The sequence below is a fragment of the Filicampus tigris genome, chromosome 18 (genome assembly GCF_054856515.1).
Source record: "Filicampus tigris isolate MCC_2025a chromosome 18, RoL_Ftig_1.0, whole genome shotgun sequence".
In the NCBI taxonomy this organism is placed as follows: Eukaryota; Metazoa; Chordata; class Actinopteri; order Syngnathiformes; family Syngnathidae; genus Filicampus; species Filicampus tigris.
Genome location: NC_141234.1, coordinates 10,634,814 through 10,661,956, shown reverse-complemented (window position 1 = coordinate 10,661,956; position 27,143 = coordinate 10,634,814). Strand labels below are relative to the sequence as shown.

Sequence of the window (27,143 nt, the reverse complement as noted above, 5' to 3'; positions counted from 1 at the left end):
GTAACTTTTAAGTGAACTTCATTGCTCTGCACCTGTGCATGTACAATGAAAATACATTTCCATTTAATTGTAAAACATAATTTTGTAATTTTCATAATTACAACATAATAGTAAACTACATGAGCCAGGGTGGATCGACTATTTTACACCTCAAAGTGATGCCTGATGTATAAACTGCCGTATTTTGTCTTGGACGGCAACGTGGGGCGCTGCCTTGAACGTACAACGATTTGGGACGGACCCTCACCCGAGAGAGCTCAGACTCGGACACTGAGCGATGCGGTGGTAAACGGCGCTGAAAAATGGACGGGCTGATGTCATGGTAGCGCGGGCTGTCGTCATCTAGCAGCACAGGTGGCCCGTCGACAGACTCCTCCTCTTCATCCAGCTGCGATTCAACGTCTTCTGGGTACATCTGGTGGTCGATGCCATTCTGGCTCAAGTTGCAGTGAACAGCTGTGCAGGTCAGAAAGCACATATGAGTTAAACGGGAACGCAAGTCAAATTATAAAATTGTCATTGCAACTAAACAACAAAATCTTTGCCATAACACTTAATTCCTCACTTTCATTAGAATTAGATAGTCAGTATACGGTATTACTGCATTCATTATTTTTATGTTTACAGTTTCATTTGAGCTCATAATTAGAACCTAGAACGGTTTGGTGAAAATGTTTAGAAATGCTGTATCATAAACATAAACGTCGAAAAAAATATATCCTTTTCTTTAAGAGGAATACATTCGCCTCATTAAGGCCACTTGCCCAATCTAATGATGTCCAATCATTTACAGGAACTCAATCCAAAATGTGGCCTCATTCAAAATAATTATGCTCCGTTTTATATGTTGCTTATGATGTAAATAAGCAGGAAGTAAAACCACAAATGTATTTCAATTCATTCCTGTGAATAACAGTGTAAAATTGAGCATTATTAAATTAGAAACCTTTTGACACACAGCCCTTTCTTTCTATTGCAAAACATGGGTCCAACATATTCACTTCAATTCAATTCCCAGGTTATTTCATGCTGACTGAGTTGTTAGCATTTGTTTTGATAATTTGTAATATTAAGATAGCAACTGAATTGTGCAGCTTTTGGATGGTCGTCCGAGACTGTTAAACCATATTACTTGTAATTCTAAATCTTACCGCTAGATGACGACAAAGAACATCAAATGGGGCACAGTGCACAGTGTGCAATACTGTTTTGATGATATCATAGATGAATCAGATATGATTTGCAATTTTCCACGAAAAAATAAAATTAAAATAAGAAAGAGGAAACCTAAATCAAATCAAGCAAAACAATTCTACTGTACCACTGCAGGACTGATATTTTTTCCACAGAGATCAGCACCTCTTCAGTGTCATGTACTCAGATGGGTCCACCTGCACAATCCAGGGTAGCCAATATGAGAGCGGTGTTAAAAAAAAAAAACTACTTTCAGAGCAATGCATTTATGATGTCGTCCATTAAAACTGTGCTGTCTTTCCAAAAAAAAATTGGGAGGAGAGTTAAAGTATTATTCCGGGCCGTGTACAAAACAGTGGTTAGACAATTCAAGCATTAAAAAAAAAACTTTAAGGACAATAATTTGGTGATAAATCACTATGAATCTTTACCACTGTAATATAACAGATTTGATTTTTGTCTCACCAGGTAGTAAAGTAAAGAGAACAAAAAGAAAAAGAAGAATTCAATTTGCAAAAGAGACAGTATTGAATTTCAGTGCCGCTCCCGTTTTTGTTTTTAAAGGGATAATTACGGTATTACAAAGCCAAGGAAATTTCAAGGGCTTGTCAGTGTCGACATCTGAAATTAAAGTTTTCCTTCCGCGTTGCCTGACAGTTTCCATTGTTTCTCTTAGGGAAGAAGGCTGTACATTTACTGGCAGCAGCTTAATGTCGATTGAGGACAGCAATGTACATATCAAATACTCCGAAAAATGGCTAGGCGGGGTTTTCCCCAAATCTACTCTTTTTTTTTTTACACTTGACAATCTTGCACATTTGGTCATGTGAAATGTATTAGCGGGAAGTTTATGAGTTGAATAATTAACCTTATCGAGTACCCTGCCGTTCATTGTACTCAAAGGGTATCTGAACCAGGGGCGGAGCCAGAACGCGGCTAATGGGTGGGCCTAGAAAAATCAGGGTGGGCCTGAATATTTCTCTCACAATCCTCCTGTCCAAATAAAACGACAAACTGAATAATATGAAGTTCGGATATTCCTTAGACAACCACAACTATGCCATTTTTAATATTCAATAAAATAAAATAAAAAAACACAACGACACACTAATTAAAAAAGAATTCAATCATAATTTACTAACATTTAAAAAAACAAATTTTCCCCCATGAATCCCACTGGATTGGCAATCTGTCAATCTGGGTGGGTCTGGGCCCACCCAGGCCCACCCATGGCTCCGCCCCTGATCCGAATTCTACTTTGGTAGCAGATCGGCGCACGGAATGGTGCAGTCATGCCTAATTTTGTGGCTGGTGGGTGTGGTCTGAATACTGTTCCTGAAATACATCAAATCCTTTCTACCCTTCAATTGCAGCCTCTATAGAAGTATAATGAACATGCTACTTTGTATCAATAAAGCAAATCAAATTCAATGATGTATGCATCGGTTCAGTTGCAATACATTGTTTCCGCTGTGTCAGGCATCTCTTCAATCTTTCTTCCTGCCGGCCTTCAATGAAGCGCGAGCCACTTGCACCCCCTCATTTTTCTGCTCGTTTTCAGTCAGTCAGCAGAATGTGAATCACATGAGAGGGTATACCCAGACATGCTAAAATCAATGATGGAAACCAGTTTACACTTTGTTCCTAGTGACCATGGCGCACCCGTTTCAGGCCGCAATGACCAAAACGGGACGGCGGTGAGACAAGGATGGGCAAAAAAGCGCGAGGCTGACATTTCGACGGATGCACAGTCAGATTTGTAAGCTGACCACGGATAGTAACAGGCAAAACAATGAAATGCTCGTCCACTAAATGAGTGAAGGTACATAACATGTATATATCGTTTTTGTGAATTGCTTTGCTAAATGGTGCGCCATTAATTTTTTTCCATGCTGTAACTCAATAAAGGTCGAGAAACACTGATCTAAACCAGTTCTGACCTTTTCACAGTCTATTAGGAACCCTCTCTTGGTGGAAAGTTGACACTGCAGTCAGTGAGATTTTGTTAGGGGCACGTCTTGTCGGGTGTCGCCACAGTGATTATGTGTTTGGCAAACAGGAAATATTACACCGGATGCATCCCACTCATTTTTATCCGGGTTTGGTAGCGGTAACACATGCGGTAGCTTAGAATTAGGGTCAAATCAAGCGTACCCATTAGGATGTTAGCGTTCGTGACTGAAAATAAAATTGAACCGTGGCCTCCTGGGTCAAATGCAGTTCAAAAAAAAAAACAAAAAAAAAAACGTTACAACCATTTGTAGCAGAACAGACCTAGCCCTAACTCTGAAAACATGTCCACAAAAATCCTGGGAGAGTCCACCTATGGAGATTTTGCTTTCGGGTGTTAAACAGAGAACATAAGGTGTTTGACTACAAGTAAAGGCTCACATTATTAGCGGGAGACCGCAAGCTGCGGGCCTGTTTGTATTCCAGTTCCTTCAGCACAAGACCTGAGGTGCAAGGGAGCATAACATACACAAGTGTGCACGGCTCTGAATGCAATTGAAATGCGCAGCACGAAACATTGCTCCCTCTTCACCGCTTCCCCTCGCCCGTCTCCTCCTCCTGGCAAACACTTTCAGCCCCTCTCTTCACCCCGACTCCATTGAGGAGATTGTGACTGATATGCAATCGCACAAAAGGAGAAATTATAGTCTTCCTTTAAAAAAGATCAGACACCTACAGTGTGACCAGACTAAAAGACATACGGAAGCGGATGACAAGATGATGACTGGAATTAAGACTATCGAAAGACAGGATGAAGACGGAGGACTGTTGTATTGCCCTCAATCCTATAATGAGACGAGTGGGCGGAGGGGAGGGGAAATGAGATGCTCTCTTTTTTTTTTTTTTTTTTGAATCAGCAACGGTTACTATACATAGCACCGTTGCATTCATCACTCTCCCCAACTCTGACATGCGCTGTGTGAGCATCGAGTGGGAAGACAGACGGTGGTGTCTGCCTCCTTTTCTTCATCGCCTCATATTCTCCGAACGAGATTTCAGAATACTATTGAAAGTGAAGTTGAGTAACGTTAGATAAACTTAAGCCTCACCCTCTAATTGCAGCACGTTGCTTGAAACAATGGGTGATAAGTGCGCCTATTAAGTAATTGAGCATCAAGGACTGTAAAAGAGCATGAAATTGCATTTGAAATGCTATTGTTACTTTTATGTTTGATATGGGCTTGTTTCGGCACCAAGCTAACACCGAGATGAGATTTGGACATCGCTTTCTTAAATACATAACTTCAACGATTGATTTGGATGAATACATGTTGCGAAACTGCAAACACAGCAAAAGCATTCCTCACATAAATGAAAAGCCACTCCTGGCATGAGGAATAAAAAGTGTATCAGTGCTCTCAAACGATTAAAATTTTAAAACTAAATCGCAAAGTTTTCCATGATTAATCGCGATGAATCGTATTTTTCGATTACAATTTTTCACAAAGCTTGGACCCGATATTTCAGTAAAATCTTGGAATTAATATGGAAAAAATGTAAAAGTACATTTGGATTCAAAGACTGTTCTAATAGCTTTCTTCGATCCTTGAATACGATTGCAGCTTTTGATCCGACGTGAGACTGGTTTTCTGCTGTTTTCCGGTGTCTGTTGTTTTGAGTTTTAATTTATTGCTTTCACTTTGTTTTCACTTTGTCGCTTTGTTACAGCTGTAGCTGTTATGAAATGCGCGATAAAAATAAGGTTGTATTGTATTGTATTGTATAAAACACAACCGTTGAACAATACACCAAAGACGTTCAACTAATAGGGTATTTGGCTTTTCAAAGTGTGCAAATTATTTTGGATTTCGCCATCGAGCCGTCGAGCAACTTTTTAAAGTAAAACTACGTAAGAGTCTGTGTTTGCGACAGTGACTCTAAGTTTGGCTGCACAGTGGGCAGAGGTCAGCTGCTACAGAAAGTAAATAAAACTGAGTTAACTGAGTTAATTATTTTTTTCGCCTTATAAAATTTTAATTAATCTCCATAGTTAATGCTTTAACTTTGACAACACTAGTATCTATGTATTATGTCTTCAATATATAGCCGCTTAACCTTCTGCCTAGTTGAACAAAAGCAGGTGTATGATTTTTGGAGGCTACTAGACATATATGCAAGACACGTCAGTGGAATCTTTGAAGACATGACACATCGCCATTTCTCAGGTCTGAGGTGATTGAATTATTCGAGAAACCACAATTACTGCATTCGTTGGAATGCACGGGGACGGCTCAAACATTGATGTGCTGTTGCAAACGTGTGCACGCATATGTGAACAGTCATGCATATGAGAAAGCTCAGAATCTATTCCTTGAGAAAGTGAGCAACCGTAACAAATATGCACGGGGTGTCAAGAGACTCCGCCCACGTCTCTTCCAGAAAAAAAAAAAAAAAAAAAACCCAGTGAGACGGAATGTGAATATGAGAAATGAGACAACTGAGTCTGCTCAGCTGTCTGCCCTGAGGACCCAGAGCATAAATCTCCACCAGCAGGTGACAGGAGGCATACTAAAGCACAAATTTGAATATTTTTGAAGGGTAGCAAGCGATTAAACGAGAAGAGTAATGCCTTTTGTATCAGAATGTTTTTGGTAATTTGAGTCTCATGATTCATGTGCATGCTTAAACCTCAATATCCTTTTGTTATTGAACCCAAGTATGATTTGAAGGCTTTACACTGGCTCCCAGTCAACTGTAGAATCGATTTTTAAAATTCTGCTTCTAGTCTATACGTCACTTGAATGCTTTGGTTGCTGAATACATTTAAGAAATGCTTATTGACTATAATCCCAGTAGGCCTCTAAGGTCTGCAGACTTGGGTCGATTAGTGGAGCCCAGAGTTCAAAACAAACATGGTGAAGCAGCATTTAGCTGTTATGCTGCACACAAACAGAAGTGAAGTCGGCCTTCTGTTGCTTTTTCCCCATATTTATGATGTGTACATACTTATGATGTACAGTATATTAATTCACTATCTGAATATGAATACGATTTTTGTTGACTGCACATTATTGTATTCAAAATGGCAAATGCAATGCTTTAGTGCCGGTATCTAGAATATTTTTTCCAATTCCTTGAGCAATATCGTGCCAGTACAGTGCAGCGATAATGTTGTAAACTATAATCATGATATGAGATTTTCATACGGTGTCCTCGTAACTACATTCATAGATGTCATCATACTACAGATGTGCTAAATGATAACAAATTGAGCATGGTGAAAATTTGAGTCATTTGCTTAAAACGGAAATGGATTATTGTGATAAGAATACTGATCGATTCAGACATTGAAACAAACAAATAAGAGCTTTTGAGAAATAGAGAAAGTAAGTCAGTGAGACACATGCCAGTGGGGAAAAAAAGGCGGCAGAATGGCCCACTTCATGCACAAAGGCAGATGGGCTAAATATAAACTGCAGTTAACTCTGACTCACTTTGAAGCACGTATCCCGGGCATAAACACTCTCTGCTTCAAAGTCAGGCAGCAGAAAAGCGACAGAAATAGATTGACTTAATTTAGAACCGTGGAACTGTTTATTTCAATATTTGATAAGCGCAAGAAACCTCACTGTTATGGTGACCAAAATAAGAGAGTGCAAAGTTATAGAAGTTTGCAATTGTTACTATATTGTCTTACGGGATGCAGTGACATATACCCCACACAAATCATATTTGATCTATTACAGTCAGTTATTTGGGTTAATTCATAGTTTCATTCATATTTATGTCACAAACAAACAACTCACATTCACACCTATGGAAAATTTTGAGAGGTAAAATATCCTCACATGCAAGTTTTTGGACACGTCAGAGGATGCCAGAGTGCCTGGAGAAAACCCCCGCAAGCACGGGGAGAATATGCAAACTCCACACAGAACGGTGATTTTTGAACCCTGAAACCACTATTCCCCCGTCCCTGCCTGATTCACACATTTCTTATATAAATGTGATAAAAAAAAAAATACCTGAAATCAATTTAAGTTCAACTTTCGATGCCAGAATCTGTTGTCCACATTTTCCTTCACCTGACGTTGACTCGGTCATCCGTGCCCGTCGGGATATAACTAACAGTTCAGTTGCTTGAAATCTGCAAAGCAGATCCTTTCTAGCTCATTCTGGGGAGTGAAGTTCCTCCACTCCACATCACTGATTTCCGAACGACGTGAAATAGTCACAAAAAAACTGAGCGTCATTTGTCACACAGATGATGGGTGTATAAAGGGCTCAAAGTATTCCACTTATCTCTTCTCTCCAGAGTCTAATTTGCATGCGCTTCAAACTTCAAACAGGCTGACATCAGTGCGGGTAGATTTTAAAGTGCCCTTTACAACACAAAACGTTATGTCTGGTTAATTTTGCAGTTTTTACCTCAATAGAGGTCAGTGACTTCATAGTACAAAAACGAGACAGACAATCAGAATTTCTCTCATGAGACAAATAATTGTGCCTTATCGTTGGGCAGAGGCACGATTACATCAGCGATTACGGACGGTGGCTGACGCTCCGTTTCATCTCGACTGTTTGCCATTTCATTCTCCTCATTTCACGGTCTGCTGCCTTCAGAAGTGAAGTGTAAATAATAAATCGTGTGAAGAGCAACTCAAAAGGACTGCACCGATATTAACAGCCAGTAGGAGTAGGGTCGTATTTTCGAGTTGTACTGAATTCTAACGAGTTGTTCAACACACTGGACAGGGATTCAATCAGGAAGTAGTTCAACATGTGAATGTCTTTGAGCACTGCTAAGGTTATAAATAGACTTTTTTCTTTTTGTTTTTTTTGCACTCGATAGAAGAGTTGAGTTGCTCATGTTTCCGTGTGGGGTGTGTGGTTGGAATGTCGACGTTTCCAGTGGTGTCATGCGATAATGTGGAGGAAGTACCACAGTAAACGCGGAACAACACGAAAGAAAAAAACCTGCATTGCGTGGCCTTACTTCTTGGCATGGCTATTTGTTTGAGAACAAGCATTTGTCGGGTAACTACGCTCACCGTGGACAGTTGAGCAACTGAGGTTGTTCACCTTCAAAGCGTCAACAGTTTGTGTTCTCAGTTCCCTAACACCTAAGTGTTGTTAAAAGGAGCGCTGATGTAACAATGGTGAGCTTGCTTGCGCCTGTCCCAGCTTTTTTTTCCAACATGTTGCATGCAAAATGAGTAAATATTTGAGGAAAAAAAAAAAAAAGAAAATAATAATAATATATAATAAAGTTAATCAGTTTGCACAACTTGTCTTTGTTGACATTTCTAAATATTTTCACACATTTGCAAATACAGCACACATACAGTATATAATCTTTTTTTTTTTTTTTTTTTTTTTTTTTTTTTTAGATATTTAGACTGCATAAACCCGTTTCAGTGTTTGCTAGTGCATGCAAAGGCTGTCATTCAGAATTCCATGCAGCGGTACTTCAGAAAGCCACCCATCATGGCTATAGGGCCACCCCAGGGATAGATGGCATAATTCTTGCCTATGACATTTGCTTCGTCCTCAATCATCCTAATCCATTTTTGGTCGACAAGGCAGAGGACGGGCTCCTTACTGTTATTCTGATTGAACAGATGTAATCCTATACCACGGACTGTAATGAACATTTTTATTCCATTAACTCTATTGCTCTGTTGAATCTGGGGATGGATTTGGAATGACTCTTCTAAACGGATGCACAGGCAGGCAGAGCAGGACATTAAGGAGGCTTGATGCACAGAGGCAAGAGGCAAATGAACAAACTAAGCCACAGGCGTAAACAACTGCTTTGGCCAGACTCGGGGGGGGGGGGGGGGGGGGGGGGACACTTTGAGGCGCTTTCTTGCTTGCTCAGTAGCATCTAGTTTACTTCGATTTGAGCCTTTTGCCCAAATATTACATGGCGTTTCCAAATTGTCACCTCCACTGACATCCGCCACGATTGTTTGACTGTATTTTTTTCACCGGCAGCCAAACACTTGCTTGATTTGTTCTGGCTTTAAAGGCTCATCCATCAATCAAATGCATTCACTGCTAATCCACAAACAAGCAGCCATCAAATTAATTTTTAAATGTTTATCTGGGGAGCTCTTTCCAATTTATTTCATCATTTATCAAAGTGTTGAGAAACTTTACAGGCGAGTCTAAATCCAGCCAATTATCTGCCTTCTGTGTTGCCTTTGTTGCAATCACACGCAAAGTGTTAGTTTTGAAGCGTGCTGTGACATTACTCCCAAAAGAACTGGACATTTTAGTCTTCACTTTTCCAAAGCAAAAATTGTCTTCTCATGCGTGAGAAATGATGAAATAGTTGACCTATATTCCATGTCTGAGGGGTTGGTAGAGTACTGGAACAGAACCGTCATGCTGCAGAGGTGTGTTATTTTTTTTCCTGCAGCATGTTAAATGAGAACCGATGTGTTCGGCATTGAAGTGTTGGAGTGAGATTTGCCCGTGTGTCCCACAGGGACAGCTTGTAGCACTAAGAGGGAGAAAAAAAAAAAATTATATCTTAATTATAGACCTTCTACTGCTTCTAAAAAATAGAAACCTTATTTTTAGCTAAATTTATTAATTCAAATGTTTGTGAGATTGCATTATCCTCGACAGATGTGAATGAAACTATCAATATGCAACTATTGTTGCTTTTTGTCCAATCATTTTACACAGGGTCGCCATGGCAATGGTGACAGAGCTATTCTAATTACAACACAGTGTGATATTAAGGATGATTTCGGGAGTCGTTGTGGTGAAAATTGCTGTTCTGTGTCTGTGTGTTGAGCTATTCTTAGCTATTTGAAAAAGGAAGTCCTAAGTGTAGCATACGGAGCGAAATGACATGACATTGTACTGATGATGAGTGTCATCAGGATAAATGAAGTAATCCAGGTTTTTGGTTTCCGTTTGCTAACAAGTAGTATAAACGGCATTACATTCTCAATGAATTGTGAAGACAAATGTCTCATATCTAAGAAGTCTATAGGTATTAAAGTATAGAAATTGGATGCTTATCCAATGTGGAAATGTTTAGCTTGTGAAGGCTTGAGCTATTTTAAAGTGAAAATTTTAAAAATTTCTTGACAATATGTAGCATGCACCCCCACTTGTCTAATCACAGCATTCTTATTATTGTTGTGTTTTTGGAATACGAGTTAAGCAGCAAAATCCACCCATTTTTAGCCATCTCGGGGGGCGGCCATCTTGTCACTTTCTGTCGACAAAATGACATCACAACTACTCAGGGCTCAGACCAATCACAGTTGATAGCCTTACCTGCGCCCTGAGCAACTGTGATGTCATTTTCAGTCGACAGAAGTGACAAAATGGCAAAAATTTGGTGGATTTTGCTGCATAACTCATATTCCACAAACACAATATGACTCAGAATGCCGTGTTTAGTGGAGGCACACAGAACATATTAGTGTCAAGAAAATTTGGGGGTTGACTTCATGTGTAAGTAACACTCATTTGTATACTGTAGATTTGTTTAAGTGCGCTCACATCCTGTCATCTGATTCTTCGGGCGGATTTTTAATCTTTTTTGCCAACACTTCCTCTTCACGATGAATGAAGCTTTGGTGTTTTGAAGTATCGTTCCGACAGCTAACGAGTGATGTCGATACGTCACACATACATGATTGGTCGTTACTGAGTAACTGTGAAGAAGGCGCAAGAACATACTGTATTATTGCAAAGAATTTTTGGGAGTCGCCTCCCCACTTTAATATTTAAAAAGACGCCTTCCAAATAATGTAGCTGAATTAAAGGGACGGATCCAAGATACATTAGTTCCAGTCATCTGTCTGTACACAGAACATACTTTAATCTAGTCTACCTATTCAATAACACCGAAGCATGGCATGTCGGACACGGCGACCACAGCAACAACAAAGCCTCGTAGCGCACACGTCATCATGTCTTTGAGAAGGAACGAGACTGTCAAGTTCTGGTACAAACAGGGACATTGTCCTTTACCAGAGTTAGTGTCTGGTAGGAATGGTATGCAGGGGTGGCCGAGTCTCATTCCAGTCATACAAGCATGGGGCATACACCCAGGGGAAGAAAACTAGACGTCGGGTAAAGAGTCTGCGCTGAGATGATGTTACAAACATACCTCTCATGGGATTCTGGATCCATAAGATCCCTCCGATAAGGTGAGGAGACCTGCCGAACATTGCAAAGCACGCACAGTCCAGAAGATTCACGCACTTCTCTCACATCCACTTCCCTCAAAGATGCAGCTTCAGTAGCTATTTACTCAATTACAGGGGAGCTGATCCACGTGCGAGACCACCTGCTGCAGGATGAGCTGGACCAGTCTTGGGGGAATGATTACACGCACACGGTGCACGGGGAGTTACATCGCAACAGGGCAAATCCCGGTGCCTTTCGGAACAAAAATCGAAGTGGACTCGCCAAAGGAGATGATTGTGCAAAACAAACGCCACTCTGCTAGGCTGCGGACCTGTTCGTGGGGCTGTGTCGTGTCACTCGGCAAAACGATCACGCGCACAATCGGCAACAATAGAGAAAGCGCGTGCACACGAACAATTCTCCCTGCAAGTGATGCGGAAAGAGGCAAAAGGGCTTGCGAAACCATTACCCAATCACGAGCTTTCACAGTTGACTCGGTCTAAGTCTGGGCACACAGCTCAGCCTTCCTTGTCATCGCCGTGACTTTTAACAATTTCCTCTTATTCCTATTTTTCCCACAAAAAGAACAAAAACAACTGAACATGTCTTCTCACCTTCGACGGCCATGACGTCACTGCAGAGATGAGGGCATCGCTCGTAAAACAGCTGGAGAAAAATGTGGAAAATCAAGGCTTTCTCATTCTACCTTGTTCTACCGTGTTATCATTTCATTGCTGCGGGCAAACCGGAGTGCACAGCTGCTGCCGCGCCTCAAAGCATCATGGGTAATGTAGTCTGAGAACCATAGGGCTACATCGGACGTATTTGCAGCACTTAAATATCAAAAGGAATGTTCTGATATTAAATATACTTAAGTATTGGATGTAAAGTAAAGTCTTTTTTTTAAAGTTGATGTTTTTATTATGGTTTTATTTATTTTTGTTTTTATTTTCTGCTGCTTTGTGCTCCATGGTTCAGGCATTATTTCAACAAAACAATATATTAGGATTCGATTTTGTAATAATGAGTAACATAGATTGTTAGAGGAAATACATCGGTGTAAAAGTGTCATGAATAATCTCAAAAAATACTAATGGCATTCCTTGTTCCATATTAAGCAATAGGCAAGGAAAGGGCAAGGCAACTTTATTTAAATATTGTATTTCATACACAAGGTAACTGAGCATTTTAAGGCATTTACAAACAAAAGAATTTAAGACATTTAAAAACAAAGAAAGAATGTAAACAGAAGATTTTATTACAATTAGAATCCAAGTGAAAAAATACAATAACAGCTGACAAGTCCAATGACAGCAAAACGTGATTAACTGATTTGAAGACACTTTTATTGTAATGCAAATCCCATTAATTCCACGACTTTGAGGACAATCAGTGATTCCTTGAGAAAAATTGTCATTTGTGGGGCGGGGGCTCATAACAGTCAAGGATAGGCTGTTTGTTGATCTTGTATTCTCTGATGCTATGTTAGCACATACACAGGTATTTTCTTTAAATCCCCCATTCCAGCCACACCATGAGTGATGTTTGTTCACATATCAAAACATTTTTGTTTACCCTTACAGAAAGACTGTTTATACAGTCAAACTAATTTTACACAAAAAGACACTCATAACATTCTCGGCTATGAGAATTATACTGGTGCACTCACAGGGAAGTGCTGTTACTCCTGAAAATCTGACTATGAAATTAATTCCAATGTGTAGAAAATAAGCACTCATATTTTAACTAGTGGATACTAATGCATATGAATCATGTTTCTTTCTTGCACCGATCTGTTTTATGTCACAATGAAATACTATTCTATTTTATTTGATTCAAGATTTTCTTGGCTATGTGTCATTTTGAAAACAGAGTGTTAAAAACAAACCGTAAGTACAGTTTGCAGGTGGAAAAATAAACAAAAATGCATCAAAAATGTTTTTTTTTTTTTTTTAAATACCCGGAGAATCGGATTACTGGAGTCCGTTGCATTTTGAATGAATGGATGGGTGAAAATTATATCAAGGTCTGAGCATTATAAATATGTACACTATAGCTAACAAACATATACATTTGTATAATGTTGGGGAAATTGCTAAATAATAAAGCAAACATTCACCTTCCACAAGGGGCAAACATTTTCAAGGTTTACGAAACCATCTTTGAACAGATAAAGCCAGTTAAGAGTTGGGGAAAAAATGCCCTTTATTGGTTCTGTGCAAGTCTCCCGATAATGCTTTAAATCAAGGCAAACAGACGTCTTCAATTAAGTTTTATAGAACAAAGTTGAGGAAAAGTTCAATGAAATTTATATGTAATATTGAGGTATGCCCCAATGTGCCCCTAAGAATGTGATTGAATTTTTACTTCTGATTTGGCCGCTGATGAGGACCAGTTCAGTGTCCTTGCTGGGGGCATACATGTTGAAGGTCGTGCCGGTGGGCTGCCCTGCTTGCAGTGTTCGGCCCTTGTTGGTGGTGAACACAATTGAACGCAGGTTGCCGGTAAATTTCCCAGAAATCTGATTAATGACTTCACCCTTGAACAACTCGATCTCCTTGGGATCTCCCGTTTCAATGCCAATTAGAGGTGACCAAATCCCACCGTACCGGAATTGAATACTGATGGAGAAACAAAAGAAATGTTAGTTCTGTCTTGTTACAATAACAACAACCAAATTGTTCAATCAGATGGCATTTTTTCGTATAATTTACCCAGTGATTTGGCTGTTGTATTGCTCCCATAACTTGATAGCTGTGATGGACCCATCTCCACTGAGAGTGAATGACTCACCTCCCCCGGGGCCCACTGGTTTGGAAAAGGCGTATTGTTCAGCCGGGGCTGCAAAGAAAAGAAAAAACATGAAATGAAATGAGGAGTGAAAGTAGCTTTTGTTAAGTGTTAGACTTTTCCATCTATCTATCTATTGAAGCGAGATGAAATGTTTGCTAATGAAAGTATTGCCTTCACTGACTTCAGAGTGGAAAAAAAAAGTATAGTCGGAAAGGTTTGTGTAAGCTTGCCTATGGCTGAGGTGCCTCACAGAAAGAATGCTTTTAAAAGATATTGTCTAGAATGGAACATGAATACATGAATGGCAAACAAGCTGAAAAAAACTTTTGATTTATAACATTCTTACTTGAACACAAAATATTCCTATTGGTCAAATCTTTTTTTAGTTGCCCTGAGTTATAGTTTGAAAAGTAAAAATCTGATTATATTTTTTTGGTGTAGCAGTTTATTTCCCAAATACTAATTTGAGCACGTAATGCTAAATTAAATAACTTACCATTATGAAGTACACATAGAAAAAGTGCAGTGACAATGACAATTTTTAGCATTCTGTAAAAAAGAAAAAAAAAAGAATATTGTCAATATAAACACTTTTAATGAATTTCTTCATTTTAGAACATGTGTATTGTGAGGTGTTTAAGCAACCTCCGATGTTACCTGTTTTTTGAGTTGTCGGATCACACAGCAAATGCAACAGCATCTACCTAGTAAGGAATCAGACTACAATGTAACCTATATGTATACATAGACGTTATAAATAAACAACAAATTGTCTTATCGGAATGACCTGCCAGATAAAAAAAAAAAAAAAAAAAGTTCTACTCACAGATTTTCCGCACAAGGGCTCAAAGTGGCGTGTGCGCCTCCAACTCTTCCGTTTGGATTATGAGAACAGCTTTATAAACAAGCCTTGAGCGTGCCAAAACCGAATGCTAATGAAGACAATATCCTGGTTGAAGCAGTACGGGGAAAACAATCAATATGAAACGAGCTGGCTGCTTTCTTGGTCCGCCACCGTAGTTAGTCGAGAATAGATTGAACTATGATAATTATGGGTGTGGATGAATGACTCATTGGAATTGTTTTCTCTGCAGGTCGAACAGCCCTGAAACAAGTTTTTAACTATCCCACCTATATCATGTACAGTGTAAGTACAGCCAATATGCAAGCAGGAAAAAAGGTAGTGTATTGGATTACAAAACAAAAAATAAGGATTTAAAAGAAGATCATTTCATTTCTTGAAGGTTTTATAATGGTTTTATTTTTGAGCAAGAGAACAATGACAGATAAAATAATACATTTGCCAAACAATTATGTGACAGCACTAATACAACACAACAGTTCATAACTGTCCCGCGGTACCACAGCACACAAACGAAAACAATGCTCGATTTTGCACGTTTCACTAAATTTATTGTACACTAGTCACAAAGGGTTAGCGATATTTGTGCACTTTCAGGATGTAACTAAAACGCATTACAGATTAACCTAATTTGACCTCCTCCCAATTTTTGAACGCAGGTTCAACCATCCAAAATTTCAGTCCTTTTTGCACAACTTCTCCAACAGGGAGATGGACGATAAAAGTCACAACAGGTGTTGCCAATAAATTGCTCAAAAGTCCTGGTTCATGGTTTTTGAACAGCCCTTTTCGTGAAATCAAGACCACACCTAAGAATTGATTAATAGCATTTGGGTATTGCGAGGCTTCAAACAGGAAGTGGAACCTGATATTAGAGTGGCGCAGACTGGGACGGAGTGAGACTGGAAGAGTCACAGAAAGGCATATACAGTGCACCCCCGTATGTCCACGGATTCTGTTTCGGAAATCTGCATCACTATCTAGACACTACTCACAAAAAGTTCGATATTTGGCTTTTAAATTTCTGCATATCTGGATGAGACTAAAATACACCATAACCTTAACACGTACATTTGAGTCACATTAAGTTCATATTTTTGGAAAGATAAATGACAGCACATGCAGCTGATTCACTTAAAAAGTCTTACACTTAATGTTTAACTCATGCAGTGGCAGACATTTTCAGACTCTCTTTTACCCTAACGTTTGACAAATATTTAAAAATATATAAATAAATTATATCAATAAATTCCTGGGATTGAGTGGCTGGACTGTGAAAAAACGTATAAATATGTCCTTGGCAGTGAATGAATTAATGGCAATTTATTGGCCTTCAAGGCAGCATTTAAAACAACAAAATGATTTAAAAAAACACACACTTGAAGCCAGGAGATGACGACATTTTGACAAAGTTTGGGTCGTTACATAATGACCATTTCACATGTTTAGATTTGATTAAGGTGTAAAACGGTAACACATCAGCAGGCATAGAGAATCTTTTATTAAGTACAAATATTTCCAGTACAACTGATGGATGCATTAGTAGTATTTGCCTTGTGGTGCATAAGGATCAGAAAAAACACCCCAATGTGCCCCAAGGGAGGTGATGGCACCTTGGAACCGGCCGCTTATGAGGTGCAGTTCAGCATTCTCGTTGTCGGGGTACATGTTGAATGAGTGGCCCATAGGTCTACCCGCGCAGAGGGAACGTCCCATGTTGGTCTTGAACACCAGAGACTGAATGTAGTGTGAATATTTTCCAGAGACCTGCATAATGGTCTCGTCGCGAAACAACAGGATCTCCTGCATTTTGCCATTCTTGCGGCCTGCCACATTGGTCCATGTGAAGTCAAAACGAAGTTGGAGGCTGAGAGGAATAAAGCAAGAAAGCTTGATAAGTAAGACGAAATTGAGGAAATAAAGTTAAATATGGTCATAATGTGATGTCTTTATGTATAATTTTTTTTTGGGGGGGGCAACCCTGGCCTATTCAATCATTTACATGAAAAGGATAAATAATGAAGAAAAAAAATCTTCAGACGAGCTTAAGAAATTTAACAGTGTGCCAGGCTGGAATATAATGTCGTGGTATAAAATATTCAACAGTTGTACATTTTTACTAAGTAGCAGCTGTTACCTATTAACAATAATTTAAAAAATGAGTCACAAAAACAACATTGCACTTCCTCGTCAACGGGTTCAAGTATATTATTATATATCGTCGCTTTCCAGTGATAATCACATATGTCCAATTTTGGATTTAAAAAAAAAAAAATCACATCAATGCAATGTCTACAGAAATGCCATTCATGTAAAAATTTTTAAAAAAGAAAAAAATGGACATATGTGTTTTTCACTGGACAGTGACGATATATTATATAAGTTTTGTGCTGACAAGGTACTATTAAAACAGACTGTATTAAAAGAATGTCTTTACTGTAGTGTGATGATATTTAATATTCACCCACTGATTATGCCGTGCCATATGAATTAGTTATTCACCCATAGATGAAGTTGTTATTGGCCTCCCATACTCGGACACCTGTTATCCTCCCTTTGCCGCTGATAGCATATGAGAGACCCCGTCCTGAGCCCACATGAGGCGAGAATGAATAGTACTGGGAGTCATGATGGTCTGCAAAAAATACACACACAACCTCTTTAGGGAAAGTAACAAAAATATCAGTTCATCCAGTGTTAATATGCAGATTTACCATCAGCCGAAGCAGTTATTGAGAAAAGTGCAATATAGATCAGTAAAATCATTCTGTGGAAACAAAAAATAGGTGGGGAAAAAAAACAATTATTAATAAATTCTGATTAATATCGGATGTGTAGAAGTCAGCCTTACCTGTTGCTTGTTTGGTGATTTTCTCTGTGGCTGGATTATGCCTTTAAAAAAAGGAGCTGCATTAAAACCCTTTTTTTGTTTTTGTTTTTACAGGAGTGCAGAAAAAAAGTTGACTGTGTTTGATCAATCTTACAGATTAAGCGTGTAGTCCTGCTAAAGAAGTCCCAGCATTAGTCCATCAGGTCAAAATGGATACCAATTAATTTTGACTGTTTATTTATCGGAGCGAACCTTTGTACTGGCACTTCCTTTAAGTTGATGTCGAGACGCAAATGGGTGGAGGAGGTGCTGACGGCTTCAGGAAAAAAAAAAAATGTGACAGGTGTGTTTTAACTCTTCATCGGCTTTTGTACATGTCGAACCTGCCCTGCCCTGCCTGCGCTTTCTGTGAGGCTTTGACATGTCTTTTAGATATGACAACAACATCAACGCATTTTGGGCATGATTTACGTTCTATTGTTATCATATAGTGTAGCCATAGCAACCATGGCAACCCGCTTCTTCCTTGACAATCGTGCCATGTCAACATGCTGGGTCAAATCCTGAACCCAATGCGCTGGGTATAAATAACCCAACATTGGTTGGTTAGCTATTCCACCCAATTTGGGTTACTTTAAACCCAGTTTGGACATTTAAGATAACTCACTTACCTGTTGGACAGAGATCAATGTACTTTGTTAGGCATTCCTATTTTTTTGAAAGATAAAATGGCATCACACATACTTTATTAGTTGAAAAAGTATTACACGTATTGCATTGTATTAAGTTTTCAGTCTTTGATTGCTAAATGTTTGATGGCATTTTACTGGCCTTCAAAGCAGCATACAAAACAACAAAATCGTTAATCACATGATAACTACTGCACAATTTCACTAAGAGCAGAGTTTTCATTAAGGTGCAAATGATTAAGGAAGCAGACAACATTTTATTGATACTCAGTAAAAATACATAGATTATTTTTTTTTATGGTGAATTAAATGGACTTAAAAAAATCACCTGGATCAATGTTATTTCATTTTCTGGACTACTGAAAAAAGTATCTTGGGCCAAAGGTTTTTATTTTCTGCAACCACTTGACAAAATAAAATTGAGTCAATTCAACACACCATTTTTTTCAGTGTATGTCCAATGCAGTTCATTACAAGTACTTGCGATTTATTCCATAAGGTTCAGAAAAAACACCCCAGTGTGCCCCAATGGAGGTGATGGCACCTTGGAACCGGCCGCTGATGAAACGCAGTTCAGCCTTCTCGTTGTCCGGGTACATGTTGAATGAGTGACCCGAAGGCCTGCCCGCGTAGAGGGAACGACCCAGGTTGGTCGTGAACACCAGAGACTGAATGAAGTGTGTATATTTTCCAGAGATCTGCACAATGACCTCATCGTCAAACAACTCTATCTCCTGCAGTTCGCCGAACTTGCGGCCCGTCACATCGGTCCATGTGTGGTCATAGCGAAATTGGAAGCTGATGAAGATAAAATCAATTAAAACACTTTGTATCTATATACTTTCCCTGTACTGTGATGAGAGTTAATATTCACTACTGATTATGTTGTTCCATATAAATTACTTATGCACCCGTAGATGAAGTTATTGTTGGCCTCCCACATCCGAACACCTGTAATCCGCCCACTGGCGGTGATGGCATATGAGGTGCCTTTTCCCGAGCCAACATGAGGGGAATATGAGTAGTATTGGGCGTCAGGTCGTTCTGCAAAAAATACACACAAAAAAACGATTTATTGAAGAACATTAGGTAGATGTACAACTACTCTAAGTAAGGTAAGAAAAATATCACTTAGTCCAGTCTTAATGTGCAGATTTACCGTCAGCCAAAGCAGATATTGAGAGAAGTGCAATAAAGACCGGTAAAATCATTCTGTGAAAACAGAAAATAGAAGAAAAAAAAAAACTCATTCATTACTAATGTCTGGTAAACAAAAGTCGGCCTTACCTTCTAGATTTTGCATTACATTTTAATACAGGAATGCAGAAAAAAGAATTTTTCATTAATCCCTCAGACCAAGTCTGTATTCATGTAAGGAAGTTCCAGTCTGTCCGGATGAACTGCGAAGAGTAGATTACTTTGTTGTCAATTTATAATGGCATCCTTTTCTACTGCCACTTCCTTCAAGTCGATGTGGAGATACAAATAGATGGAGGAGGAACTAACTCCTTAAAAAAATGTTCCAGGTATGTTTTAAATCGTTATCTGCTAATCTGTTATACATGTAGAACCTGCCCTGCCTGCATTTTTTTTGTGTCACTTTGACATATTTTACTGGTAACATCCATACTCCTCACTCATGTATATTTATGACTCATTGAGAAATCCACACGTTTTTAGCTAGCTCAGGGGGCGGCCATTTTGTCACTTCTGTCGACTGAAGATGACATCGAAGTTGCTCAGGACTCAGATAATGACCAAACGACCAAATTGTATTTTTTATTTCGATTTCTTGCATTATTCTTACCCCTTTTATGAGTACAAGCAATGTATATATGAATTGTTCTTCAGCTCTTTTTCACCTTGAATTGTAACAAAAAATTCTGAAATTGTCATTTTAGTTTTTACAAAACTAAACTGAAAACTTGGCTTTTTTGGGGGGCATTTATTTAAAAGCGGAAGTCAACCCAAACATATTTTTTTCAAGAATATGTTCCCACCAGGCTCACTAGTTGAAACACGGCATTCTGATTAATTTTGCGTTTGTGGAATATAAATTAAGCAGCAAAATGCACTCGATTTTAGCCATCTCTGGGGGAGGCCATTTTGTCTTCTGTAGACTGAAAATGACATCACAACTGCTCGCAACGACCAATCACGGCTGACCTGTTTTGATCTGATACGAGTCGTGATTGGTCGTTGCGAGCAGTTGTGATGTCATTTTCAGTCGACAGGAGACAAAATGGCCGTCCTCGGAGATGGCTAAAAACGAGTGGATTAACACTTATTCCACAAACGCAATATTTATCAGAATGCCCTGTTTCAAATGGTGGGCTCGCATAGAACATTCTTGAAAAAAAAATGTTTACTTTGACTTCCGCTTTAAAAGCCATTGTTCCATCACCATGACAAAAGTATATAAAAAGAGTAATCTAAATTGCTTTGCAATTACAATAGCTTTGCTGCTGTTACACATTACTGGATCAAAGTGGATCACACCAGGAGAGTGATGATCACTCCATCATCCTGTCCTTGCCACAGCATTTCCCCTTCAAAGTGGACTTTCCCATGTTTCCGGGCTCTCATTAGAATCCCCACCACCTTATCAGAGATACGGACATATCTGTCAAACAGTTCTCCAAATGTAACTCGCGTCTTTCCGTCTTGATCGGGATCAGCCATAGTTCTGATCACGTAACACATATCGGAGATCTCGCCATGGATGTGTTTCTCAGCTCGTTTCGCTCTCTCTGCTGTTTTAGTGCCCTCCTTGGGCCGTCCGTATCCATCTTGACCTTTTTGAAGACGGAGGGACATGGAGTATTCGTAGTCAAAGTATTCACTGAAGGGGTTTAGTTTCTGGTTATCAGTGTGTTCCGAGGCCCAGTTTTGCCAGCGGCTCTTGAGATTCCCAACAGAGCTGTATTTCTTGGAGAGAGCATTGATCTTCTTGGCATCCACAGCTTCCTTTCCGGACCTGAAAAGGATGTAAGATTACAGGATTACATGCTTTATGTAATACCACAGGAAGCTAAACTAAACCACTAAACCAGACTCTTTTTTTATTTCAACCAGCTTTATTTTTTTGTTTTGTTTTCATACTTTGTGCTGAATGTTAAAGCAGACATGAAAAGGTCAGACTGTTAGGAAACAACATTTGTGGTTCAGGGTTCCTTGGGAGTATCAAATGATTCAATGGTAGACCTTTTTTTAGTAATTTTATTCCTATATGTTTGTTGAGAAGGATTTGTTCTTGTAGTCATCACTTCAGGATTATTCCCAGACTAATCACGGTAGAGGCACTTTTCCATTGAAGGTTGCAAACGGACGCTCGGCCTCCGATGAGTCTCCATTACAACAGGCACCGAATCATTTGGACTGGATTGGGATCAACCGAACTGTGCGAGCCTTCACCGCACATTCACAGTGCGCTGGATTCTGACGAAAGATGTCACAAGTGGGCGAGTCTCGGCCACTGGTTTTTGATTGATCCAAAATATGAATCACGGTTCTGTACTATATGAGATGTTTGTACCTTCTCAGGAGGCAGATTGCCATATCGCCAATAACCAGTTGTCTATTTTAGTTCTCGGTCAAGACCTTGCTGACTGAGTTACTAGCACAGGAGATGAGCGTTCCGTCCCAGGGACGGAACGGTTCGTCCGTCAAGGAGGGAAACGCTTTAAAAGGACGAGGACGGATAGGGTCGGAGAATGATAATTTTTATGAATAAGGACGGAGGGACGAGGGCAGAAGGGTACCCAGGGTCAGGGATGGAAGATGAACCTCTAACTAGCGCCCCATTCATTTGAGTCAAACACAAGTATCCACATATTGTAATCTCATTACACAAAAGGTCTGCAAACATCTTTTACTCACTTTAGGATTTGCGGCCTTTTGATTTTAACTGATGACTCTCCATCATAAACTTTCGTTGAGGTACTTATGGATGCTTCATTGTCTAAGTTTGGTCTTTCCATTTCTAATCGAGAAAGTCCACTATCGTCCTTTGGATCGGCACTAAGAATCTGTTCCTCTTTTGGGCCATCTTCTTTTCCGGGCATCTGCTCATTTTCCACCTGTATCCCAGTTTGGGTTAGTGATAGGACAACATTGGAACACTTTCCTTGGCGATTAGGAGTGTCAATTGTCTCGAGCAACCTATCCGGGTCCTCACCCGATCCTCCTTTTGCAATACTCTTTGCCAACAACGTAACTCCTGCTCTTCTCTCTTGCAGCCCGCTGGTAACAGTCTTCATCACCAGCTTCATCTTGATCGAGGATGAAATCATTGGTACCTCAGAGTCGTTTGGATCTTCAGCCTTGGTCCTACCTTGAGGCAAATCTGAAGGGTCGGATACCACTTTCGAAGCAACCACGTAATGAAGAGATTCCTCCGTCTTTTGGCCGGGAATGGATTTCTTAGGAATCCAAGTCTTTTGGGGTTCCTCTGTTGAGTCTCCCTGCCATGGAGACCATCCATAAGGCTCGGCAGCCTGCTTCCTCTCATTCTCTGATATCCACTGCTGCCAGCTTTTTGCCAGGCCGCACACCGTCCCGATGGCCCGAAGCTTCTTGGCGGACGCTTTCCATAGAGAGGCTCGGCCCGTTTGCTGGTTCGCCATCAATCCACAGGTTGTGAAAACAAATTCAAGGCAGAAATATACTCAGGTTCTAACGATATTTTCTTCCTTCGTAAACACTCTGCTGCCAACCCTTCCAGTTGCAGCTCCTGCTCTGAAAGCTGTCAAGCTCTCCAGTGGTTCCGTTCCAGGCACCTTTGCCCGACACTGCTCACCCCTACACAGAGTCATGTTTCATCACAGATTTCAGTGCTTCTTGCCCGATGTCAACACTGAAGCAGGCCACTAGATTCAGAGTGAATGCAGACCAATCTTGAGGCTATGAAACATACATAACTTTATGCGTCCTTGTATTATACGCCCTTTTAAGTGAGTGAAAGTGCTGTGTTGATCTTGTCTCTTTTGAACTTGTAACTTTTTAACAGGGTAAAGGGGAAGTCATTGGAATGTCTATTTTGAACATGACATTCAAAGATACAAGATGTTAAGAATTTTCAGTCACAAAGGAACTCCTTAGGTAAAGGTGAGAGACACTGCATTGACGGAAAAGACACGCACCATGAGGCAAAGAAAAAGGAAGCGGTACGCAGAGCAGGCGAGGACCCCCTGCTAATGCACGAAGCGGTTTCATCTTGCAATGCAGATTAGATCACACTCTAAAAACAGTTGGGTTAAAAATAACACAATTTTGTTTCAAATATGGATTGATACACAAATTGGGTCAATTTGACCCACTTTCTTTCATTGTTTTGTAAAAAAACAGCCAATTTTGGTTGTTTTGTACAGAACTAGCCATTTTTTGGCAACCAAGAAAGTTGGGTCAAATTGACCCAAGTTGTGGATGGGTCAAATTGACCCAAGTTGTGGATGGGTCAAATTGACCCAAGTTGTGGATCGGTCCATTTTTGACCCCAAATTTTGTTAATTTTTAACCCAAGTGTGCACAGTGCACAGTTCATTAACAAGAGCAGGGAAGAAACATTTTTGAACACTACGTGCATTGTAAGAAAACGGAATTGAACATTTTTAGTGCATGTGTTTTATATTTTCAAGAGACTACACTGTAGGTGCATTTCTAATGCTTTTTTATCCAGGAGACTGAGTCTTATAAATAGATACGGCGAATGCACCGTTGCAGCTGTTGGCAGTCTGTCATGGGGGATCAGAGTGACTCATCAGGCATCAAACAAGCAAAACTCATCAAATCCCACATTTGTGATATAATATTTTGTCTCATGCACGGTGTTCATAAGTATAAAATAGAACCACTCATGACAAAAAAAAAAGTTTGATTTTCAACACAATTGTATCAAACCGCCTCGTCTTTGTGGTATATTTCCAATAGTTCACATTCCATTACGCTCACCTAAGATATGCATGTACTAGTTTCGTCATGACATTGTATCCACAGCAAGTTCATAACTTCCTTATTCCTATAAATCACAAACAAAAACTTCCTTCATAAACACCCTGCATCAAGTAGTAGGTGCTGGAGCCGTATTAGAACTTTCTTATGGAGGACAACTCAGCTAAGTCAGGAGTCACAACATACGATATTCACGACATTTACAACATTATATAGTATAAACGAGGTGTGCAACTGGTGCTTGGAAAGTGACAAATGTGATAATTAGACAGCTGACATTTGACAATCCACTATTGGGCTATAGGGTCTGCATTCATGGACATGCTAGATGAATGATTTTGAATTAAACCTGCCAGACTATCAGTGAAAAACTATATTTTAATTACAAGTATGAGTAATAGTAGTACATATGACCCTTTTTACTACTTGCTTCTAATTGTTAATGCCTTTCACATGAAGACATTTTCCTTGCATGCAGTGATATAAAGTTGTTATTTTCCATGCCTTCTTGACTTTTTTGAAAGTAAACAACTCACTTTGGAATGTATTCAAACGAATGAAGTGATGACAGCATCTTTCTTTGACAAAAAAAAAAAAAAAAATCCCTTCACTATTTCCTCCAAACATTTTGTGGTAGTATGATAACAAAAGACACCACAGTACTATATTAAGAGCATAGCGATAGCATCTTTATGCTGAGAAAAGCGTTGGCTGGATTGGAAATTATGATGTCACTTTTGAAGCATGTTTCATTTTTTTCATAACGTTAAATATACATTTCAATAGCCGTAGTGGATATTATTCATCTGGAAACAAACATTTCAGTTAATTTGCAGAGCCTGTGCTTTGTGAGGAAAACATGTCACCAGCAGAGGTCACTAAAGTGTCATTATGGGATCAGTATGCTTCTGGGTGAAATTTCAGAATGAACATACATGCGCCACAACTTAATGTGAACTTAATTTGACCTGTTCTAAAACGTTAAATGCAGACTTCCAACAGTTCAACGTCTTAGTACTTTTTGCGCAACATGGTGGGCTCTCAAACGGAGCCGAAAGGCGAACTGAGAGAACCCGCTGATGACGGAGAGTCAGATACAGAGAGACAAAAGAAAAAGTCACAGATAGGCAGAGAGAGCTGGACATCCCTGGAATTTAGTTGGTCCATTCATAGGATAATAAAACACACAAAAAACAAAAGGTTATTTCTGGTTGTATCTGTACGCAGAGAGTACACTTGTGCATATACTGTTTTCCATTAGTGTGACTTTGGTCAAATGGACTGGGTGGTCTAAGGAAGTTCAAAGTTTCTTTTTTTCTTTTCTTTTATAAATCGCAGGCCACATAGTTATGGTATCTTTTGGAGGGCTGTTAAGACTGTGACCTCAAATAAATGCATAATCACCTACATACAGACAACACATTGACGATTAGCTGTCAGGAGTACGAGGTAGAGGACCCAAAAATCAACATGAAGTATTTAATTTAAAGAAAATAAACAGGCAAACAAGGTACTGGCATAATACCAAAACAACAAGGACCAAAACAAACTAGGACTTGACTTAGCTTGACTTGACTTTGACGAAATAACAAACCACAATCAACCAACAAGGACTGAAAGAAAGTGCAGGCAAGTTGACGATACAACGAGGAACACCTGGACAAGACACCAGGAATGACAAGCACAGGTGGACTCAATAACTTAATGAGAGACGGACACAAGGAACGCAAGGAAAAACATGAAACTAAAGTCAAAAACCAAACTCAAAAGACAGACTATGACAATTAGCTAGTTTTCAAATCAGAGGCCAATCAAAACCATATTTAATTGTTTAAAAATGTTATTACATTTATGTTAAAAAGGGGAAAAAAATGATGTTCCATACACTGTACAGTAAGGATTTAATGCAGCTATTCTACTTTGGAGGCAAGAAGGGCAGTGAGATAAATGAAATGGGGGTCATTTTAAGCACATTTTATATTTAATATAGAGCACTGAAGCATATGAGGGGATTCATGTGTGTTAATTTTTTTTTTTTTTTTTTTTTTGCATAATCATTATAATGTTTTTAGATACTTTTTCCAACTAAATCAGCATGAACCAAAAATAGAACAGTAACATTTTTGGGGCGTGAAAGTTTGTTTGTATATATGTGCCTTGTGATTGCTTTTAACCAGTCCAAAGTACACTAAAAATAATTGGGTTAAAAATAACAAAATTGTGGGTCAAAAATGGACTGGTACACAAATTGTGTCAATTTGACCCACTTTCTTGCATTGTTTTGTACAAAACTACTCATTTTTGGGTTGTTTTCTGCAAAAACAACCAAGAAAGTCGGGTCAAATTGACCCAACTTGTGGATCGGTCCACTTTTGACCCAAAAATGTTGTTATTTTTAACCCAACTGCTCATCCACGACCAATGGGAATACATGATATGGAAAACTAGTAGATGGAAAGAAAATTGCTACTCTGGTCTGCTGTGTTTTTAAGGACAAAAGCAGGGGTAATTTACTGCATTAAATTCGAAGCAAAATAACGATGCCATGTACTTTTTCTCAAGCTGACCTCAGCAAGCAAAAGTAAGCCTCTGTATTATCCACTTATAAATAAGTGATGTGTTATTCTTTGGCCCTCAAAAAGAAGAATTAGGTTGTCGGACAAATTAAATCAAAATATGGATCAGAGAGGACCAACCAAGAGGCTGGAAGGGTCAC

The 27,143-nt window shown here is 39.3% G+C and overlaps 5 protein-coding genes across 16 annotated transcripts in view; all 5 read right to left on the bottom strand.

Annotated features, from left to right (window-relative positions):
- Positions 1 to 12,096, bottom strand: part of samd12 (sterile alpha motif domain containing 12) — an 87,145-nt gene extending 75,049 nt beyond the window's left edge. The window contains exons 1-3 of one of the 7 annotated variants that reach the window (XM_086014327.1): positions 11,919 to 12,096; positions 1,322 to 1,391; positions 248 to 456 (exon numbers count right to left, since the gene is read on the bottom strand). In XM_086014327.1, coding sequence (XP_085870453.1) covers positions 248 to 415 — 168 coding nt within the window. In that variant the 5' untranslated portion in view covers positions 416 to 456; positions 1,322 to 1,391; positions 11,919 to 12,096. Of the gene's footprint in view, positions 1 to 247; positions 457 to 1,321; positions 1,392 to 7,169; positions 7,484 to 11,284; positions 11,746 to 11,918 lie in introns of those variants that run through there. The other 6 variants (XM_086014329.1, XM_086014326.1, XM_086014325.1 and 3 more) reach the window with 6 other exon arrangements.
- A 445-nt stretch (positions 12,097 to 12,541) lies between these two features.
- On the bottom strand, positions 12,542 to 15,129 carry LOC147132457 (zymogen granule membrane protein 16-like). Of its 2 annotated transcripts, none has more exons than XM_086014331.1 (5): positions 14,924 to 15,129; positions 14,755 to 14,797; positions 14,594 to 14,646; positions 14,019 to 14,145; positions 12,542 to 13,925 (listed from the first exon to the last, which is right to left on the bottom strand). In XM_086014331.1, exons 3-5 carry the CDS (start codon positions 14,643 to 14,645, stop codon positions 13,613 to 13,615), a joined length of 492 nt encoding a protein of 163 aa, XP_085870457.1. In that variant the 5' UTR covers position 14,646; positions 14,755 to 14,797; positions 14,924 to 15,129; the 3' UTR covers positions 12,542 to 13,612. The 2 variants fall into 2 exon arrangements, with proteins under 2 accessions (XP_085870457.1, XP_085870456.1); XM_086014330.1 differs by having other exon boundaries at positions 14,755 to 14,801; positions 14,924 to 15,128.
- Positions 15,130 to 16,439: 1,310 nt separating this feature from the next.
- On the bottom strand, positions 16,440 to 18,376 carry LOC147132456 (zymogen granule membrane protein 16-like). 3 transcript variants are annotated; one of them, XM_086014953.1, is made up of 6 exons: positions 18,042 to 18,376; positions 17,944 to 17,963; positions 17,811 to 17,851; positions 17,674 to 17,726; positions 17,462 to 17,594; positions 16,440 to 16,826 (listed from the first exon to the last, which is right to left on the bottom strand). In XM_086014953.1, exons 4-6 carry the CDS (start codon positions 17,723 to 17,725, stop codon positions 16,499 to 16,501), a joined length of 513 nt encoding a protein of 170 aa, XP_085871079.1. In that variant the 5' UTR covers position 17,726; positions 17,811 to 17,851; positions 17,944 to 17,963; positions 18,042 to 18,376; the 3' UTR covers positions 16,440 to 16,498. The 3 variants fall into 3 exon arrangements, with proteins under 3 accessions (XP_085871079.1, XP_085871078.1, XP_085871080.1); XM_086014952.1 differs by having other exon boundaries at positions 17,944 to 17,960; XM_086014954.1 differs by lacking the exon at positions 17,944 to 17,963.
- Positions 18,377 to 18,851: 475 nt separating this feature from the next.
- LOC147132455 (zymogen granule membrane protein 16-like) lies at positions 18,852 to 19,955 on the bottom strand. 2 transcript variants are annotated; one of them, XM_086014949.1, is made up of 4 exons: positions 19,785 to 19,952; positions 19,638 to 19,690; positions 19,390 to 19,522; positions 18,852 to 19,276 (listed from the first exon to the last, which is right to left on the bottom strand). In XM_086014949.1, the coding sequence occupies exons 2-4, from the start codon at positions 19,687 to 19,689 to the stop codon at positions 18,949 to 18,951; spliced, it is 513 nt and encodes a 170-aa protein (XP_085871075.1). In that variant the 5' UTR covers position 19,690; positions 19,785 to 19,952; the 3' UTR covers positions 18,852 to 18,948. The 2 variants fall into 2 exon arrangements, with proteins under 2 accessions (XP_085871075.1, XP_085871077.1); XM_086014951.1 differs by lacking the exon at positions 19,638 to 19,690 and having other exon boundaries at positions 19,766 to 19,955.
- Positions 19,956 to 20,860: 905 nt separating this feature from the next.
- On the bottom strand, positions 20,861 to 25,954 carry abrab (actin binding Rho activating protein b). Of its 2 annotated transcripts, none has more exons than XM_086014956.1 (2): positions 22,358 to 23,348; positions 20,861 to 21,455 (listed from the first exon to the last, which is right to left on the bottom strand). In XM_086014956.1, exons 1-2 carry the CDS (start codon positions 23,101 to 23,103, stop codon positions 20,972 to 20,974), a joined length of 1,230 nt encoding a protein of 409 aa, XP_085871082.1. In that variant the 5' UTR covers positions 23,104 to 23,348; the 3' UTR covers positions 20,861 to 20,971. The 2 variants fall into 2 exon arrangements, 1 of the variants encoding a protein (XP_085871082.1); XR_015082185.1 differs by lacking the exon at positions 22,358 to 23,348 and adding an exon at positions 25,832 to 25,954 and having other exon boundaries at positions 21,338 to 21,455.
- Positions 25,955 to 27,143: the final 1,189 nt, after the last annotated feature.

Coding starts and splice junctions, on each gene's coding strand:
- LOC147132455 (XM_086014949.1), bottom strand. CDS start 19,689: ATGATTTTACCGGTCTTTATTGCACTTCTCTCAATATCTGCTTTGGCT. Junction 19,523..19,637: donor AATATCTGCTTTGGCTGACG/GTAAATCTGCAC, acceptor TATTTTTTGCAG/AACGACCTGACGCCCAATAC. Junction 19,277..19,389: donor AACAATAACTTCATCTACGG/GTGCATAAGTAA, acceptor TATCTTCATCAG/CTTCCAATTTCGCTATGACC.
- abrab (XM_086014956.1), bottom strand. CDS start 23,103: ATGGCGAACCAGCAAACGGGCCGAGCCTCTCTATGGAAAGCGTCCGCC. Junction 21,456..22,357: donor AAAAGGCCGCAAATCCTAAA/GTGAGTAAAAGA, acceptor CATCCTTTTCAG/GTCCGGAAAGGAAGCTGTGG.
- LOC147132456 (XM_086014953.1), bottom strand. CDS start 17,725: ATGATTTTACTGATCTATATTGCACTTTTCTCAATAACTGCTTCGGCT. Junction 17,595..17,673: donor AATAACTGCTTCGGCTGATG/GTAAATCTGCAT, acceptor TATTTTTTGCAG/ACCATCATGACTCCCAGTAC. Junction 16,827..17,461: donor AATAACAACTTCATCTATGG/GTGAATAACTAA, acceptor TATTCCTCTCAG/CCTCCAACTTCGTTTTGACT.
- LOC147132457 (XM_086014331.1), bottom strand. CDS start 14,645: ATGCTAAAAATTGTCATTGTCACTGCACTTTTTCTATGTGTACTTCAT. Junction 14,146..14,593: donor TCTATGTGTACTTCATAATG/GTAAGTTATTTA, acceptor TTTTCTTTGCAG/CCCCGGCTGAACAATACGCC. Junction 13,926..14,018: donor TACAACAGCCAAATCACTGG/GTAAATTATACG, acceptor TTTCTCCATCAG/TATTCAATTCCGGTACGGTG.